This window comes from Amia ocellicauda, chromosome 4 (genome assembly GCF_036373705.1).
Source record: "Amia ocellicauda isolate fAmiCal2 chromosome 4, fAmiCal2.hap1, whole genome shotgun sequence".
NCBI classification, from domain to species: domain Eukaryota; kingdom Metazoa; phylum Chordata; class Actinopteri; order Amiiformes; family Amiidae; genus Amia; species Amia ocellicauda.
The window spans coordinates 15,307,344-15,326,643 of NC_089853.1; the positions used below are offsets into that span (position 1 = coordinate 15,307,344).

Below are 19,300 nucleotides of genomic sequence, written 5' to 3' on the forward strand. Positions count from 1 at the left end.
CTTCTACACAACAAGCAGAGGGAATTTCCAAAGCTAAATTTGTAGCCTATTTTCTGGAAGGAATTTACAAGTGAATCTTGTCATGTAGCTACATTAAAGAGTAAATGAACTACGTTGTATGTTAATTTTCCTGAAAAGTTTTCAGTTACCCCAAAAATGTGTTTTGTTTTTTGTACAAAACCAATACAGTATGGTATTGCAGTACATAAACTACAGATAATGTACAATTTCTATTTTTTTCTTTGTATTTTTATCAAATACAGAGTATTGTAAATCATTGATTCTGAATTTGTAAGTACTGTGAACACTACATGAAGACTAGTGATATGTAAATGTTTAGCCATAGCTTATATCAAACCAGCTAGAGTAAAACATCAGCCTAAAATGCTGTTAACACAGAGTTATACGAGGACTATGCTGAGCATAGTTTTATCACTGCAACAGCAGGTGACTCACTTGAGTCTATGTATACTCATGTTTAAAGTATCATTCCTTACTAATATTTTGTAGTGAATTCCTTAATGTTGCATCTATAGTTTCTGCAAAGAAATGCCAAGCAAATTCACTTTGAAAGGATTTGGAAGGCATCCTGAAGAAGAATCACTTAATAAATATCAGAAAAGGAGTATAGGGACAACAGTGGTGGTTGTTTGCAGTGTTTGTATGCACCTAGTGCTTTGTGTTTACTGCTCAAACCCAATCCCAATAAGTCTGAGTTTAATAAAGAGCAGATGTTGGTCTGCCAGCCCCCAGATCTATAACCTCTGACCTGGGGGATTGTTGGTCCCTTCTGGATAACACAGCTGTTGAGTGGACAGTGGGCAGCAATCAGTGTTTCGGACGACCAGCAGCTGACAGGGCCTCAGGAGGGAGAGAGGCCTGGTGGCTGCAACACCAGACCAGGCTCTTCAGGAAAGCTCTGGGGCCATCCTCTTGGCCAAGCTCCCATCCAAAAACCATTGCCTGTGACAGTCCAGCTGAAACCATTCTCTAGAGGTGTGGGTCATTTATTTACAAAGATCTGACTTCCAGTTACTATTCAACTCTGGGAATTTTAATACATAAGTGTGGCTGTGACTTTCCAATACAAATGAACCCCCCATCCCACCCCCTTCTCTCATGAAACCCTGTAATGCCCTTTGCTCACATTCACAATTAGGTGACCTAGGTATAAAGAGATTCCTCCCCAGTCCCTGTGTTTTTCAAAGCAGTTTGTACCACAATTCTCCAGCAGATGACAACAACCCAAGCCTCTCGTGCGGTCTTGCAGGGCTGATTGGAGTGGGTGGGTGTCACATGAGACTGAAGGGTGAGGCAGGGAAGGGATAGCAAAGCCTGAGAAGAATGGTGATCAGTGTTTGTCACTAAAGAAGAAAAAATGTAAGGAAAAAAAACTTGGCTTGGGTTTGCTTAGAGGTTCCAGTCTCAGCAAAACCAGCGGGGTATTGGAGAGGTCAGTGGTTAGCCACTTGGAATTGAATTGAGTGCATGAACACAGAACAGCAATTTCTTGGGCGCCCGCTCGGGGACTTGCAGAGAACACTGGTCAATTGCCACCGCCGTCCTCAGAATAGCCCACGTAACCCGAGGACACTGACCTCACCGCTGGATGACCGCTCACTTCTTCAGGCCTGCAGAGGCATTGTTTGTCACCCAAAGCCACACACATCATTATCCGAACCCAAGGTCACACGTTGCGCAGTGTTTGGTTTTGATTAAGGGAGCAGTCACCAGACAAAAGAGTACTGCCAGCGTCGAGGGGGTCTGTAGCTGAGGGGCTCCTCTGTACATCTACAAACACAATAATGATAACACTGTTTTTTATAATACAGAGGTTCAGAGAGGAAAGGGTTGCAAATGCTTCATATCCCTGATCTCAGTCGCATAGAACACCTCTGTGAGGAACTGGAATGGGGACTACTGTCACACATAGCTTTCATTATAACCTGCACCGCATAAGGCATTGCACAAGATTCGTCCTGATATTTCCACCAAGGATAGGTCTACACCCTTACGTTGCCAATAACAATCTTTGGTATTTACTGTTCCTATTCTCTCAAAACATTGCGTTCTAAGATGGTTACTCCTCCAGTATACTCTAAAAGGATGCTTAGATTTTCAATTGGCTGTATTTTGTTTGAAGAAGCTTTACCTGTATTTTAAAATCTTATCAACTGATGGCAAAAGCCTTCATGTCTTGAAACCAAGCACTGTTATATTAAGAGTATCATCATAATAACACATGCCTTTCTTTTCTTAATCTCATTTAATTCTACAAAATTATTTTTAGAGTCTTATCCATATACTATCTTACTTAGATACATGTCTGGTGATCAGGAATGTAATCTTCTCTGTTAGCAAGCCAGAACAGTTAGTACCAAAAAATGTTTTTTCTAAAGACAAGGACACTTTCAATCAAGGATAAATTAGTTACATGTCAGGACTTCAGTCTCTCTGGTGCTTTTAAAGAAATCAAAAATCAAAATTGCTGTATATTTTTATTTGGTTCGGAATGTGATTTATTAATTAGTCCATTTAAAATCTGATGTCATTTATTGTTCTTTACCTAACCACAAATTGAAGAAGGGGGGGCACGAGAGAATGTGTTCTCTGTTTTTACTTCTTGCCGCATGAAGAGAAGACGAGGTACTAATCAGACATCAGTGGGTTGAAATTAGTTATGATCTTACACTACAAAAATTTGCTCTGACTGCAACTGTTTCATGTTCTTTAGTTGTTTTGTTCAAACGGGGAAAAATTGCTAATTGAGCACCACATCAAACAAAGATTCATATTGCTAGCGGATTAAGTAACAGATGCATCGTGGGTAGATTAAAGAGTGGCATTAATTGTTTTTATTGCATCTAAGTGGAAAAGAAAGCTGCTTATTGCAGCAGTTTTCAAGTTTGATTTAAGATATGACAAGATTGTTGACTTCAGTTGGGACCAAACTGTTTTGTTCTGGCTGGGATTCCTTGTTGGTCTTTGTTGTTTTGTTGCCTTTTTATAAAGGAATTTACATACATGAAATAAACTATATATATATATGTGTGTGTGTGTGTGTGTGTGAGAGAGAGAGAGACATTTGTACATTCTCCATAATTATATGTATTATAGGTGGGAATGGGATGTGATATTTTTGTTATTTTTTGGTTTTGTTCTGTTGTATTTATTGTATTTAATGTTTGTGTGTGTGTATGTATAATGAGAACATTATGAGAATTACACATAATCGCTTGCCTAATAATTATGTTTTACAACTACATACATTTCAAACCGAACAATGGGAACGATGTGTGTCTTGGCTTTCTGCCATATCCTAAAGAATTCATCTCCCTTCACTCAACAAAGGGGAAATGTCATTTCAGTTGTTTGATGTTTGGCAGTCGTGCCAAGCTTAGGAAAAAAGGAATGTGCCATATTATATAAACTATACGTATTTATCAATTATATTTTTTTCTCAACAGATTCAACCTCTGGAAAACAGAGCTGTCCAATATAATTAGATTTATATGTTTAAATCTACTTCAGATTATGATTATTATGTTAAAGATGATGATGATTATTACTACTACTACTATACTATTACTATGTGTTTCTGATCTGATTTACACAGTGTAGGTTGATCATCAATTGATCATCCCATCTGTTAACAGTGCACAGTGCCCCCTATCTTAGTTCCAAAACAGGCTTTAGTTTGTGGCCTGTTGTGGGCGGGGGACTTTCAAATGTTTTAGTGCACGATTATTAAAGCAGTAGCAACTAATGTCTGAGAACATACAACCCCAATTCCGAAAAAGTTGTGATAGTATGGAAAATGCAAAAAAACTTAAAGAGTCATTTGAAAATTAAATTCACCCTGTACTATATTGAAAACACATTATTAACACATTATTTGATGTTTTACTTTGTGAATTTAATTTATTTTTGAAAATATACACTCATTTCAAATATGATGACTGCAACACACTCCAAAAAACTTGGGACAGTCGACTGTTTACCACTATGTAACATCACCTTTTCTTTTAATAAAATGTATTAAACGTTTGGGCACTGAAGACACCAGTTGGTTAAGTTTAGCAAGCAGAATTTTCCCCCATTAATCCATTATGCATTTCTTCAGCTGCGCAACTGTACGGGGCCTTTGTTGCCTTATTTTGTGCTTCATAATGCGCCACATATTCTCAATTGGAGACAGGTCAGGACTGCAGGCAGGCCATGCTAGCACCCGCACTCTCTGCTTATGCAACCATGCGCTTATAATCCGGGCAGAATGTGGTTTGGCGTTGTCCTGCTGGAAAATGCAGGGATGTCCCTGGAAAAGATGACATCTGGATGGCAGCATATGTTGCTCCAAAATGTATACATATCTTTGTGCATTAATGGTGCCCTCACAGATGTGCAAGTTACCCATGCCATGGGCACTGACACACCCCCATACCATGACAGACGCTGGCTTTTCGACCCGACTCTGATAATAGCTTGGATGGTCCTTTTCCTCTTTGGCCCAGAGAACACGACGGCTGTTTTGTACAAAAACTATTTGAAATGTTGACTCGTCAGACCACAAAACACGATTCCACTGTGCTACTGTCCATCTCAGATGAGACCGAGCCCAGAGAAGTCGGCGGTGCTTCTGGACAGTGTTGATGTCTGGCTTCTGCTTTGCATAGTAAAGCCTTAACTTGCATCTGTGGATGCAGCGGCGAATGGTGTTGACTGACAAAGGTTTACCAAAGTATTCCCGAGCCCATGTCAGGATGTCCATTACAGATTCATGACGGTTTTTAAGACAGTGACATCTGAGGGATTGGAGTTCACGCACATTCAGAAGTGGTTTTCGTCCTTGCCCTTTACGCACCGAGATTTGACCAGATTCCTTGAATCTTTTAATTATATTGTGCACTATAGGTGCACGAAATGCCCAAAGGTGAAATGCCCAAAATCCTACCGATTTGTCTTTGTGTATAAATATAAATATAAATTCCATAACCGTTCTCACACGTGCCCGTTTTTTCAATGCCAATTTAACACAAATAAAACAACAGGCGTACTACAGAATATGACTTGTGACATTGACCTCGAGCTCCCACAAACGAACCAGTGCAGTATCAATCATTCTGCTGGGGCTTTTAAGGAGACAAACCGGAAACCGTCCCGTTCACTCTATAAATAATGTGGCACACATATTCAGATGGTATTTGAATAGGTTTGAAACGTAATTTACATCTACGGGAGAGATTACATTGTTTCAAGCAGTTAAGCATTAAATTAAGCACAGAAGTAATTGCACTTGTACCTAACATGGCCCAGTCTACAGTGAATGAAAGCCATCGAACAAAGCTGGACACACAGTATTAATCAGTAGGGCCACATAATGTTGATTCCAGCAAAGGGACCAGAACCAGTAATACTTTGTTTGCCTTTCTCATTTCTAGTTTACAACACTTGTGTACATTGACTGGCTTTGGCACAAGGATTATTCTGCAGTGATTGTTGTTGCGGGATCCCAGCAATGGTGTATCCTCGCCACCGGTGGTCACAATTGCTCAACACAGGGCTGGCACCACCACACAGCATTCATAATAATAATTGACCAATTCCTCACTCTTAGCATATGCGATTGGGTGCAGGAAAAGTTGATTATCCAGTGATTAAAATGTGTGGTTTAAAAATAAATACAGTACTGTGCAAAAGTTTTTGGCAGGTGTGAAAAAATGCTGTAAAGTAAGAATGCTTTCAAAAATAGACATGTTAATAGATAATATTTATCAATTAACTAAATGCAAAGTGAGTGAACAGAAAAAAAATCTACATCAAATCAATATTTAATGTGACCAGCCTTCGCCTTCAAAACAGCATCAATTCTTCTAGGTGCACTTGCACAAAGTCACGGATTTTGTAGGCATATAGTAAGGTGTATGATTAAATAATTATACCAAATAGGTGCTAATGATCATCAATTCAATATGTAGGTTGAACCACAATCATTAAGTGAAACAGAAACAGCTGTGTAGGAGGAATAAAACTGGGTGAGGAACAGCCAGACTCAGCTAACAAGGTGAGGCTGCTGAAGACAGTTTACTGTCAAAAGCCACACCATGGCAAGACTGAGCACAGCAACAAGACACAAGGTAGATATACTGCATCAGCAAGGTCTCTCCCAGGCAGACATTTCAAGGCAGACAGGGGTTTCCAGATGTGCTGTCGGCCAAGGAAACTTACTGCAGCACATGAAAGACACATCATGCTTACTTCCCTTCGCAATCGGAAGATGTCCAGCAGTGACATCAGCTCAGAATTGACAGAAAACAGTGGGACCCTGGTACACCCATCTACTGTCTGGAGAAGTCTGGTCAGAAGTGTCCTTCATGGAAGACTAGCGGCCAAAAAGCCATACCTCTGACGTGGCAACAAGGCCAAGTGACTCAACTATCACTAAAACACAGGAACTGGGGTGCAGAAAAATGGCAGCAGGTGCTCTGGACTGATGAGTGAAAATTTGGCTGGAGAGCGGTACACAAATGAGTGTCTGCAGGCAACAGTGAAGCATGTTGGAGGTTCCTTAAAAGTTTGGGGATGCATTTCTACAATTGGAGTTGGGAATTTGGTCAGAATTAATGGTTTCCTCAATGCTGAGAAATGCAGGTAGATACTTATCCATCATGCAATACCATCAGGGAGGCATCTGATTGGCCCCTAAATCCACACAAAAACTGTGGTTAGTTCTCCAAGATGTTTAGGCTAACCTACCTGTCGAGTTCCTTCAAAACCTGTGTGCAAGTGTACCTAGAAGAATTGATGCTGTTTTGAAGGCAAAGGGTGGTCACACCAAATATTGATTTGATGTAGATTTATTCTGTTCACTCACTTTGCATTTAGTTAATTGATAAATATAATCTATTAACATGTCTGTTTTTGAAAGCATTCTTACTTCACAGCATTTTTTCACACCTGCCTAAAACTTTTGCACGGTACTGTATGTATTTGGAATCTTGAGAAATGGTCAAATGGTCAAATCACCCCCACCCCCCCATTCCGTCATAAACTCTCATGCTAAGTTTTTGTCCAGCTTCTCTCTTCACAAATTCAATGAGTTTTCTTCCGTGGATGTTGAAAATGTAGAATGCAGAAGAAAGCTGAGTATGGGCCAGTCTCCAGCTAGCATCCCACTAGAGGTCACTGTGGCCTGGTGAGGAGTCTCAGGCCCGGAGGAGTGTCCTGGCTGTGATCTCGGGAAGCCCTTAATATGTCACTCCTTGAGGGATCACTGCCCCAATCCTGAAATTTGTAATGCCATGGTTTTCAGACTGGGGATTTTAGCTGTTTCCATCAGTAGGAGTTTCCTGTGCAAGGTGAACTGAAAATAGGAAAATCATCACCCTATACACAAAGAGTTTTGGGTGTTTGGAACAGGATCCTCTGGTGTGTTGATGTAATTATGTTGGACTAACTACCTACTGGCAACTAAATGAACCAGAGGGCCCAAATAATTCCTGTCTGGTTTGTTTGATACACTTTCTTGATGAAGGTTGTGTGGCTCAAGAGTTCCAGAGACAGGACATACTGTTTATTATCACAGCACTGACATCACTATAAGGTACCCAATTAGTAATTTCAAATATTTAGTTTATTTTTAATACTGCATGTTTTTCTCATTCTGATTTGTGTTAAAAATAAGTCAAACAGTGAAGCATGTTTGCTCAATTCATGTGGAACCAGACATTTGCGTATTGTGTTTGGTGTGCAACACTTTCACCCTTTTCCCTGTTTCAAAAAACTATTTTTCTTAGGCGAGTTGGACTTAGGGTGCCAGTATGTAACTGGTAAATGTTTTCTAAGATATGAATCGGGAAGTGATTTGAATGGAGATCCAGTAAAAAAATTGAATTAATGAATAATTAAAAGACCTTATGGACTTAGTGGAAAGTAGTAAATGTTGTGAAATGAGGGGATTGACTTCTGATTAAGTGAGAGCAGCTACAAAGCAGGGTTTGAGCCAGGATTTTCCAGAGCTTAGCTGTACAGCAACTAGATAAAAGTAATCAGAAGGCAAGAGATTGGATAGCAGCGGTTGTGACATTAAGGAGGTGTTTCGGCAATTTCCTTGCTGTGAAAAGAAAACTGAGTTAGGCTTGCTCCCTGTGACAGTGACAGATTGGTAAATCAATTTCCCTGGTATCCTGGCAGAGAAACTTATTTTCAATTTCTCACTCTCTCTTTGTCTCTCTCTCCATCTTTTTTCTGGTCCTGTGTTGTAAAAGTTTTATTTACTAGGAGTGCTGCTCTCCAATTCCTGGCCTCAGCCTGCTGATGTAATGAGTTTGTCCGCTGATTTACGAGCTTTCTCCAGTGGTGCTTTGACAGTCAGTGATGAAAAACGGGACTTTGGGGATTCTTCAGGCAAGAGTAAACACTTGAACTGGAGCTTGGCTGCACACAGCGAAAGGGGAGCTCCACTTGTCTGGTTTTCCTGACAAAACCAGAGGACCATACCGCCCCTGCTGCTAGGGAAAACAACACATACATTTTAAAGTGCAGTGCCCCTTCCATGCAGCAGAGAAAAAAAAAAAGACATCTGTTGCCACTAATATCAGATACACAGCTCTGTCAGTGCTATAGTATAACATACATGATTTTGGAGGAGGTGCATTTGGCTTTTTGTTGTGAGAGAAAAAAAAAATCTGTGAGATGGATAGACTATTATCATATGGTTAGACTTAAAGGAATTAATTAATTCAGGAGTTTGGACAACCCCAATAGATGTATGTTATAGAAGGTGAGGTTATTTTAGCCTGGGCTCGCTTGACTAAAGGAATGATGACCTGGCCATGAGGATGAGGCCATCAGAAACCCCCCCGCACTAGAAGGAATGAGTCAAGGAGCTGCTGCAAAGGTGGTGTGTGGGGTGGAGGAGGGATGCAAAGTGATGAATAGTGGGAAAGCTTATGTGTTGCCGTATACTTATGCTTGGGAAAGTGGCAGGCAGCTGTGACATTGGGGTTATCCTCCTAGTTAATGTTCCTTGGTAGTTTTACTTTAAGTTGCTCTGTGTCAATCTGGTGTTTCACAGTGTTTAGACTCGTCTCCTCCATTGAAGTCTATCTAAGTGAATCAGCTTGTGTTTTTGAAGTCCTAAGTAGCTGTCAGTTTCTCATTGTTGACAAAGTGTCTCCTCAGATGTCAAAGGGCAGGAACTCTGAGTGACAGTTCTGATGTAGTTGATTTTTGTTCTTGTTGTAGAAAAAGGCATTATTGATTGAAGCTTTGAAGAATGAGCGGTGTTGAAATATTTGCAGGCTTTGATCAAATGTATTGATAAGGATAAATGTTCAGGGTTGCAGATATCTTGGCTTTCCCAATAAGTCAAGAAGAAAAAAAAAGAAAACTGTTCTATTACTTTCATATGAATTTCAGCTGTGAAAATCAAAAAGAAAGTGAAAGAACTCACCTCCTTTTGGCTGGCTTACATCTGGCCCTTGGGTGTATTGAAAAGTATTTCCTCCGCTTAGAACAAAAAGAAAAAAATAATAAACCTTGTGGCTTTGAATTGTTTAAATGGTATGAAATTCACACAACGGAATGGGTACCACGGGTTTGCGTGTTGTCTGTGTTTTTGTCTCAGAGCTGTTATCTGACACATTGAGAAAGGGATTGAACGTTGGTCTGCGTGACCCCACACACCTGTGCAGTGAAAGGTTAGCTGCAGAAGTGTGAATCCTCTGTTGAAGTGGTTAACACCTCAAACATCGAAGCGCCTGGCTAGAGCTTAGTACCTCGCTCTTTCATATTATTTGACTTTGTTCTTTGTTTACAGCAGCTCTGAGAGACATTCAGAGGTAGAATGTACCCGGGGCACTTAAACAGAAGCTGCAGCTGGAGCCTAATCCAGTAGACTCAGGATGCAAGGCAGGGGACACCCTGGACAGGATGCCATTTTGTTTGTTTTTCTGTTTATTTATTCATTATCCTTTTGCTGATGGTGGTGCTGAACCTTGCAGTAGGTTTTTCATATTGACACTGTTTATTTTTTCCTGCCTGCCTGTGTGCTAGTTGGTCAACAGTCCAAACCCAGTCCTCTGTGTGGTTAGCTGTTTTCATATCATTAGAATCATAAGAAAGTTTACAAACGAGAGGAGGCCATTCGACCCATCATGCTCGTTTTGTATGTTTTGCTGATGTATATTGCAGTAAAGAATGACAGCATTGAAGCTGGTCTTCATTAACATCTTTTATGACAACAATACACTAAAAATTGTAAAAACAACTAAACATGAATAGACTTTCAGTGACTTGCTTGAGAAACCTGAGCCTGTACTTTACAAAATCATGCAAATGTATGCACCACTCTTGGCACCGTGCAACTTTTTAAGGCTGAAAGCAAATCTTGCATGATAAAGCCAGACAAACAATTATTATTTACCACAACCTTGAGAAACTGCACTTTCTCGGTTCCTTTTCATTGTGTATGGATTATTTTTGTCTCCTTCTATCTTTGAACCCTGATATTTCTTCTGATGGAGGACATACACGGTTGTGGGTGCCAGATGAGTCGTACCTGCTGTGATTCCCACATCCTGTCCTTGACTTTCACACAGCAGGGAGATAAGAAATGTGAAGCATGTATCCCTTCACTCCTTTTTAACCCCCACCAAGTATCAGTGCAAACAAATCTGATGATGATTGCTCATAGCCTGTTTGTAGAAGGTTACCACATTCTGTCTGAACGTTGTACACATTGACTTGTTCTTTGCTTCCTTGTACATTGACTTCCCCCAGATAAAAATACCAAAGTTCACCCACACGAAAAAGCAGCCATCTCAACACTGATAGTGACACAACATGGATCAGCTGTTTGACCTTGTGCTTTTTGCCAAGAGTGAAGCAGACTTCCCACACAAAGGAGGGAACATTGTTACTATTGAACCATTTGATCAGAGTGTTTTAATATGGAATGGGGGGTTACCTTATAGTAACTGTTGAAATATATATATATATACTCACCTAAAGGATTATTAGGAACACCATACTAATACTGTGTTTGACCCCCTTTCGCCTTCAGAACTGCCTTAATTCTACATGGCATTGATTCAACAAGGTGCTGAAAGCATTCTTTAGAAATGTTGGCCCATATTGATAGGATAGCATCTTGCAGTTGATGGAGATTTGTGGGATGCACATCCAGGGCACGAAGCTCCCATTCCACCACATCCCAAAGATGCTCTGTGCAGTTTAGTACAGTGAACTCATTGTCATGTTCATGAAACCAATTTGAAATGATTCGACCTTTGTGACATGGTGCATTATCCTGCTGGAAGTAGCCATCAGAGGATGGGTACATGGTGGTCATAAAGGGATGGACATGGTCAGAAACAATGCTCAGGTAGGCCGTGGCATTTAAACGATGCCCAATTGGCACTAAGGGGCCTAAAGTGTGCCAAGAAAACATCCCCCACACCATTACACCACCACCACCAGCCTGCACAATGGTAACAAGGCATGATGGATCCATGTTCTCATTCTGTTTACGCCAAATTCTGACTCTACCATCTGAATGTCTCAACAGAAATCGAGACTCATCAGACCAGGCAACATTTTTCCAGTCTTCAACTGTCCAATTTTGGTGAGCTTGTGCAAATTGTAGCCTCTTTTTCCTATTTGTAGTGGAGATGAGTGGTACCTGGTGGGGTCTTCTGCTGTTGTAGCCCATCCGCCTCAAGGTTGTACGTGTTGTGGCTTCACAAATGCTTTGCTGCATACCTCGGTTGTAACGAGTGGTTATTTCAGTCAAAGTTGCTCTTCTATCAGCTTGAATCAGTCAGCCCATTCTCCTCTGACCTCTAGCATCAACAAGGCATTTTCGCCCACAGGACTGCCGCATACTGGATGTTTTTCCCTTTTCACACCATTCTTTGTAAACCCTAGAAATGGTTGTGTGTGAAAATCCCAGTAACTGAGCAGATTGTGAAATACTCAGACCGGCCCGTCTGGCACCAACAACCATGCCACGCTCAAAATTGCTTAAATCACCTTTCTTTCCCATTCAGACATTCAGTTTGGAGTTCAGGAGATTGTCTTGACCAGGACCACACCCCTAAATGCATTGAAGCAACTGCCATGTGATTGGTTGGTTAGATAATTGCATTAATGAGAAATTGAACAGGTGTTCCTAATAATCCTTTAGGTGAGTGTATATATATATATATACAGTGAGGGAAAAATGTATTTGATTCCCTGCTGATTTTGTACGTTTGCCCACTGACAAAGAAATGATCAGTCTATAATTTTAATGGTAGGTGTATTTTATCTCTGAGAGACAGAATAACAACAAAAAAATCCAGAAAAACGCATTTCAAAAAAATTTTAAATTGATTTGCATGTTAATGAGGGAAATGAGTATTTGATCCCCTATCAATCAGCAAGATTTCTGGCTCCCAGGTGTCTTTTATACAGGTAACGAGCTGAGATTAGGAGTACTCTCTTAAAGGGAGTGCTCCTAATCTCAGCTCGTTACCTGTATAAAAGACACCTGTCCACAGAAGCAATCAATCAATCAGATTCCAAACTCTCCACCATGGCCAAGACCAAAGAGCTGTCCAAGGATGTCAGGGACAAGATTGTAGACCTACACAAGGCTGGAATGGGCTACATGACCATCGCCAAGCAGCTTGGTGAGAAGGTGACAACAGTTGGTACGATTATTCGCAAATGGAAGAAACACAAAATAACTGTCAGTCTCCCTCGGTCTGGGGCTCCATGCAAGATCTCACCTCGTGGAGTTTCAATGATCATGAGAATGGTGAGGAATCAGCCCAGAACTACACGGGAGGATCAAGAAAACAATTGATAACACACTACGCCGTGAATGACTGAAATCCTGCAGCGCCCGCAAGGTCCCCCTGCTCAAGAAAGCACATGTACAGGCCTGAAGTTTGCCAATGAACATCTGAATGATTCAGAGGAGAACTGGGTGAAAGTGTTGTGGTCAGATGAGACCAAAATTGAGCTCTTTGGCATCAACTCAAGTCGCCGTGTTTGGAGGAGGAGGAATGACCCCAAGAACACCATCCCCACCGTCAAACATGGAGGTGGAAACATTATGCTTTGGGGGTGTTTTTCTGCTAAAGGGACAGGACAACTGCACCGCATCAAAGGGACGATGGACGGGGCCACGTACCGTCAAATCTTGGGTGAGAACCTCCTTCCCTCAGCCAGGGCATTGAAAATGGGTCGTGGATGGGTATTCCAGCATTACAATGACCCAAAACACACAGCCAAGGCAACAAAGGACTGGCTCAAGAAGAAGCACATTAAGGTCCTGGAGTGGCCTAGCCAGTCTCCAGACCTTAATCCCATAGAAAATCTGTGGAGAGAGCTGAAGGTTCGAGTTCCCAAACGTCAGCCTCGAAACCTTAATGACTTGGAGAGGATCTGCAAAGAGGAGTGGGACAAAATCCACCTCCTGGTGGCCAACTACAAGAAACGTCTGACCTCTGTGATTGCCAACAAGGGTTTTGCCACCAAGTACTAAGTCGAAGGGGTCAAATACTTATTTCCCTCATTAACATGCAAATGAATTTATAACTTTTTTGAAATGCGTTTTTCAGGATTTTTTTGTTGTTATTCTGTCTCTCACTGTTAAAATACACCTACCATTAAAATTATAGACTGATCATTTCTTTGTCAGTGGGCAAACGTACAAAATCAGCACACCCCTAAATGCATTGAAGCAACTGCCATGTGATTGGTTGGTTAGATAATTGCATTAATGAGAAATTGAACAGGTGTTCCTAATAATCCTTTAGGTTAGTGTATATATATATATATATATATATATATATATATATATATATATATACAGTCAAATGTCATTAAAGCAGTATCAAAATACCCTGGAACTGCAGCTTTTATCACTGCTTTTCAGAATTTGTCAGAATATATTGATTTTCTGTGTGGCACAATGTAAACAATGGATTTTTTGTTTCGATCTACAGTGATGAAACATTTAGATTAGAAAGAAACCAAACCAATATTTAAATGCAAGAAGGTAAACATTCAACTTACTACTCTGGATTAGTAAATGCCTGTTTAAAGTCAATTATTGTGGATGTTTTAAAGCACTGTAATACTCATACATTTATTTTTTTCCCAGTTCATTCTGTGATATTTTCTATGGATATTATGGTACAGTTATGGTCAGGCATGTTTTTGTCCACAGTAGTATGAGAAATGTAAAATACAAGGTTCAGTGAACATTTGTTTGGTGTGAAGCAGGATAGGGTTATATTTTTTGTTTTACCTTTTCACCGGACGTATGTGTTTTTTTCGTTTGATTTTATTTTGATCAAATAATTATATTCTTTAGCAGTTCATAGTCTTGCTACCTTTTATATGCCAAACGTGGCTGATGTTGTCAGATTACGTTGAGCAGGACAGAGAGATTCAGGCATTTTAACATCTGCTCAGAAGTTTTTCGGTTTTTTTTCCCCCCTCCACTACAGTTCCATAATATAAACAGCGGATTCCTCGCGGCCACATTACACACTAAAACAAATGTGTCGGCAGATTCGGAATGACTGAACCTTGGCTGCTTCAAGTTAGTACCGCTGTAAAATCAGAATTTGTACCTTGTCAAACTTGGTGCACATCCCAGGGCAAGAGACTGTGTATTAGAAAAAATAAATTAAACACAGTTTCAGAATCACCAGTTTCAGATTGTATTTAGAAAAAATCCCCAGTCACTCTGTACTCTTGTTATCTGCCTGCTTTTACAATTTGTTTATTGGATTGTGCTCTGACTTGGTTTCCTTTTGTATTTGTAATGTTTTGTCTTACAGTAACAGATCTGGTGCTTTCAGCAAGGTATATGCAAAAGTTATGAGGGCAGATATTGTGTCAGTAGGTTGCTTGGGTTAATAACAGTGTAGGTAATTGCAGACTTAGATACCTAGATTGGACAGGAAAATAAAAGCAGTAATCATTGGAAACGGTACAAAACGGGAGGAGGCCTTCTTGCTTGCATGGTTAATAATAAGTCTTTAAATAATTTTGCGAATTGGTGCAGCGTGGTTCATTGTGTTCTCAATACTACATCTAAAATATGAGTTTATTGTTAGTTTGTGGCTCGTGTCTCTGGTTTCAGTGTTGAGTGGAGAATTGCCATACAGCTTTTTGTGGCCCAGTCCTTTCCAACAGAACGGACAGTCATCAAAATTTTAGCGCCTCAGAGGAAATAAAATGGCTTTAAAAAAGTCTACCAGAGTTCTGTCATACAACAATTTAAAAATAAAATTTATTTTTATAATCCCTGAGTTTCCCTGTATTATCATCTGTTCTGCTGAATGAAATATGTAATACCATGCTGGTTTCAGTCCTTCAGCTGCTGTATAATCATTCAGTTGGTCATCATTCCATTGTGTGTAGTGTTTTAGATATATTTGAGATATTTTAAGGTAATGGTTTATTATTTCAAAAGTTTAATCTCATCGACATCAAATGTTCATCAGGTTAACCCTAAAAGCGCCAAAGGGGTTATTTTAAACCCCAAGGGTTAAAAATGTCAGAACTCTGGAACCCTTTTTTCAATCTTTCTGAAGTTGTAGGACTTTGTCAAGCAACTAGTTACCAACAAAAAAACACAATTTGCTATGCTTTTTGTGTTAATGTGAAGGACTGAAAAAATAATCTCTCCTGTGTTTCCATTTTGATCACTAGGAAAACAACAATACCGCCTACAGAAACTTTACAATTGAATCTCTAACTTTGGAATGCTAGCATCTAGGTTCCAATTGCATATGAAAGATGGGATTCTCATATTGGTTTAGGAACATCAAGTGGACACTAAATATCTATACACTACATGGCCAAAAGTAAGTGGATACCCCTTCCAATTAGAGGATTCGGCTATTTCAGCAACACCAATTGCAGAAAAGTGTATAAAAGCAAGTACATAGTCATCCAATCTCCTTAGAGAAACATTGGCAGTAGAATGGGCAGTGAAGAGCTCAGTGACTTTCAACATGGCACTGTCATAGGATTCCACCTTTCCAACAAGTCAGTTTGTCAAATTTCTGCCCTGCTAGAGCTGCCTCAGTCAACTGTAAGTGCTGTTATTGTGAAGTGGAAACATCTAGGACCAACAACAGTTCAGCCACAAAGTGGTAGGCCACACAAGCTCACAGAATGGGACCGCCGAGTGCTGAAGTGCGCATTGTTGCAACAATCACTACCAAGATCCAAACTGCCTCTGGGGCTGTTTTTCATGGCTTGGGCTCAGCCCCTAGTTCCACTAAAGGGATATCTTAACGCTACAGCATATAATGACATTCTAGATGATTTTGCACTTCCGAATTTGTTGCAGCAGTTTGGGGAAGGTCCTTTTCTGTTTCAGCATGACAGTGCCCTCGTGCACAAAGCAAGGTCCATACAGAAATGGTTTGTGGATATTGGTGTAGAAGAACTGCTTTGGGATGAATTGGAACACCGACTATGAGCCAGGCCTAATCGTCCAACATCAGTGGCCAACCTCACTAAAGCTCTTGCGGCTGAAGGGAAGCAAATCCCTGCAGCAAATGTTCCAACATCCAGTGGAAAGCCTTCCCAGAAGAGTGGAGGCTGTTATAGTAGCAAAGGGGGAACAAATTCTATATTAATGCGCGTCATTTTGGAACAAGCAGGTGTCCACATACGTTTGGCCATGTAGTGTATTTCAGAGTTATGGTGGCAAAATATGGGTACAACTGTACACCTGCAGAATGGAGGCCAGTGGATTAAATAGAAATCAAATCTGCAATTGGCCTGTGGTCTGAGACAGCTGAGAGGGTCCAACACTCTGCCATGGATGTCAACAGCATGACACAAGTAGTGTGCTTTACCTGTATTTAGATCATTGAATAAATAACAGAAAAATGTTCATGACAAGTTTCAATGGATTAATTAGTGTTAGAAAACTGTCCAAAACATACAAAAATGTCTGAACGAATGTGGTTATGAATGTGTGAAAATGTTCAAATAAATGCTTATTGTGGGATTTAAAACCATATACTTATTATATTATTATAATTATATATTTTCTCCGGGCCTTAAAGCCTTCTGAATAAAATCATCAGCCCTGCTAGAGGTAGTGGCATCTTCCTCAATTTCTTTACACACACCTCTCTCTCTCTCTCTCTCTCTACCTCCCATTGGCTGCAAAGATGTCCACTTTCATCAAGTTTACATTCTTTATTTCCTAATGAAATAAAAAAAAATGTCTGAAAAAATCACATGACAAATCATATGTGGAAACGGCTCTGTGAACAGAAAAAAGCTTTATCAGGTATAGGGCCTGCTCCCAAGATGTTGAAATAAACTAATACGACTGACTTCAGTGTGCAGAGACTTTTTTTTTGCTGAAAGTACAAATTATTAACATATGTTCAGGTCTAATTATATAAACATTAAGGGACCTTAAGCATACAAGAATACAAATTAGCTACAAGGGTTTAGGAAGCTGCACAAACAAGGGCTGAGTAGACCCTCGACACTTTTTTTTTTCTTCAGGATGACATTAAACATTTTGGCTTCCTCTTTCTGGCTCAAAGATTGGCACTGTGAGGCAAAAGGCAGTTGAAAGTGCCAAATCCAAATGCAGGGCAGCTCTGCCTGGTCGACTAAGCGGCCACTGCATGTTTGGGAGGGCCATGCTTTATATTGTAGGAATATACTTTCTCAATTGAAACATCATAAACTGAACTACTGGGCAGGTAAAATGCTACAAATTACTGTTCCGGACATTTCCTTATAATGGTATCAATACCAACCGCTAACCACATATACCTGAAGCTAACGTGTTTTCAAGCTTGAAATGTGGCATTTTAATGGCAATCCAGCAATGAAATGGTAACAGACAGGGTAAGCAATACATCTGATGGATTTCCCATTTGCAAATTAAATAAGGAATTCAATTTTCCTTTCTAGTAAACTTCCTAAACTTTACGGTAAATAATGGCATCATGTTTGCAATCCTACTGCTGTTAGCTTTTTGCAAACTCTCTTTTTAACAGTCTTTCCACTCCTTGTAAAACCATTTAATATTGTTTTTTAAATCCCTTAACTTCTGGTTTTGGTTTATTAATTTGCATCTACCATATTATAGCACTGTTGTCATCTGGCTTTAATGTATGTTGCACATTCATGTCCACACTGGCTACTAATAACCTGTGTGTCCTTCATATGAAAACAGACACACATGAGGGAAACATGGTATAGTTAGCTGTAAATCACAAACAAAGAAAAAATAGAAAGCAAGAAGAACACAGAGAGATTTTATTTTCCACTCTGATGTCTTCCAATACAATCTTGTGCCAGTGTAATTAATAAGAATACAAGACATGGTAAAAAGTCAGGAATTATTCGAATACAAAAAGTACTCAGACCTCAAAACCTGGACATAATAAATTGCACTGTTCAACTGAACTCAGTAGCTCATGGAAGTTTTTGTGTGTGTTTATCTTGACAGATAACACGCATGGATCAGAAGCTGAGTCACATCGCGGATGTCCTCAATTGTCTGGCGTCGAGTCAGCAGTCTCTCCCCTCCGCCGGCACGGCAGCACAGAGTGGAGCCAGGGCAGCTGAGTTCTTCTCCAGTCAAAACAGCCTGCCTACCTACGAGCAACTGACCATTCCCATCCCTGGCAATGCGCAGGAGGAAAGCTCTTGATCATTTCTGCTGCGTCTTATTCAGCTCGGCAAAGGGAAGGGGTTTATTTTGGTTTTTGTTCTTTTAAAGAAAATGCCAAACTGCTTCCTGTTATCAAAATCCTTGATGGCCAACTGAGTGGGCCATTAAGATCATTTGAAGGTATGTTGTCCTGAGTGGCTGGACTAGAGGAAGTGTAAGAATTGCCAGTCGTTTATCACTGGGTTCATGATATCATTGGATGTGGTAGATGTTGTTTTTGAGATGTCTAATGCTTTAATGTCTAATGCTGAATCAAAATCAGTATCACAAGTTCCATTTATGTTTTTAGTTATATATATATATATATATATATATATATATATATATATATATATATATATATATATATTATATTTATATTTATATTTATATTTATATATATATATTTATATTTATATATATATATATAATTAGACAAAGGGTAATTTCAATTAATTAATAACAATTAATAAAAAAAATTAACCATTAGGCATGGAGGAGAGAAGAACAAAAACTCCTATAGGATGGCAGATTGGTATAGGTGAAAATAAATCTCTGGGGGTTCATGGCTTAAGGCCTAGGCCTAATGGTTGCCTC

At 39.9% G+C, this 19,300-nt stretch overlaps 1 protein-coding gene across 2 annotated transcripts in view; it reads left to right on the forward strand.

The window, feature by feature from the left end:
- The window catches only part of kcnq1.1 (potassium voltage-gated channel, KQT-like subfamily, member 1.1), a 343,893-nt gene extending 324,887 nt beyond the window's left edge, over positions 1-19,006 (forward strand). For both annotated transcript variants that reach the window (XM_066701065.1, XM_066701066.1), the window contains one exon: positions 18,500-19,006. In XM_066701065.1, the coding sequence (XP_066557162.1) occupies positions 18,500-18,703 (204 nt within the window). In that variant the 3' untranslated portion in view covers positions 18,704-19,006. The remainder of the gene's footprint in view (positions 1-18,499) is intronic.
- Positions 19,007-19,300: the final 294 nt, after the last annotated feature.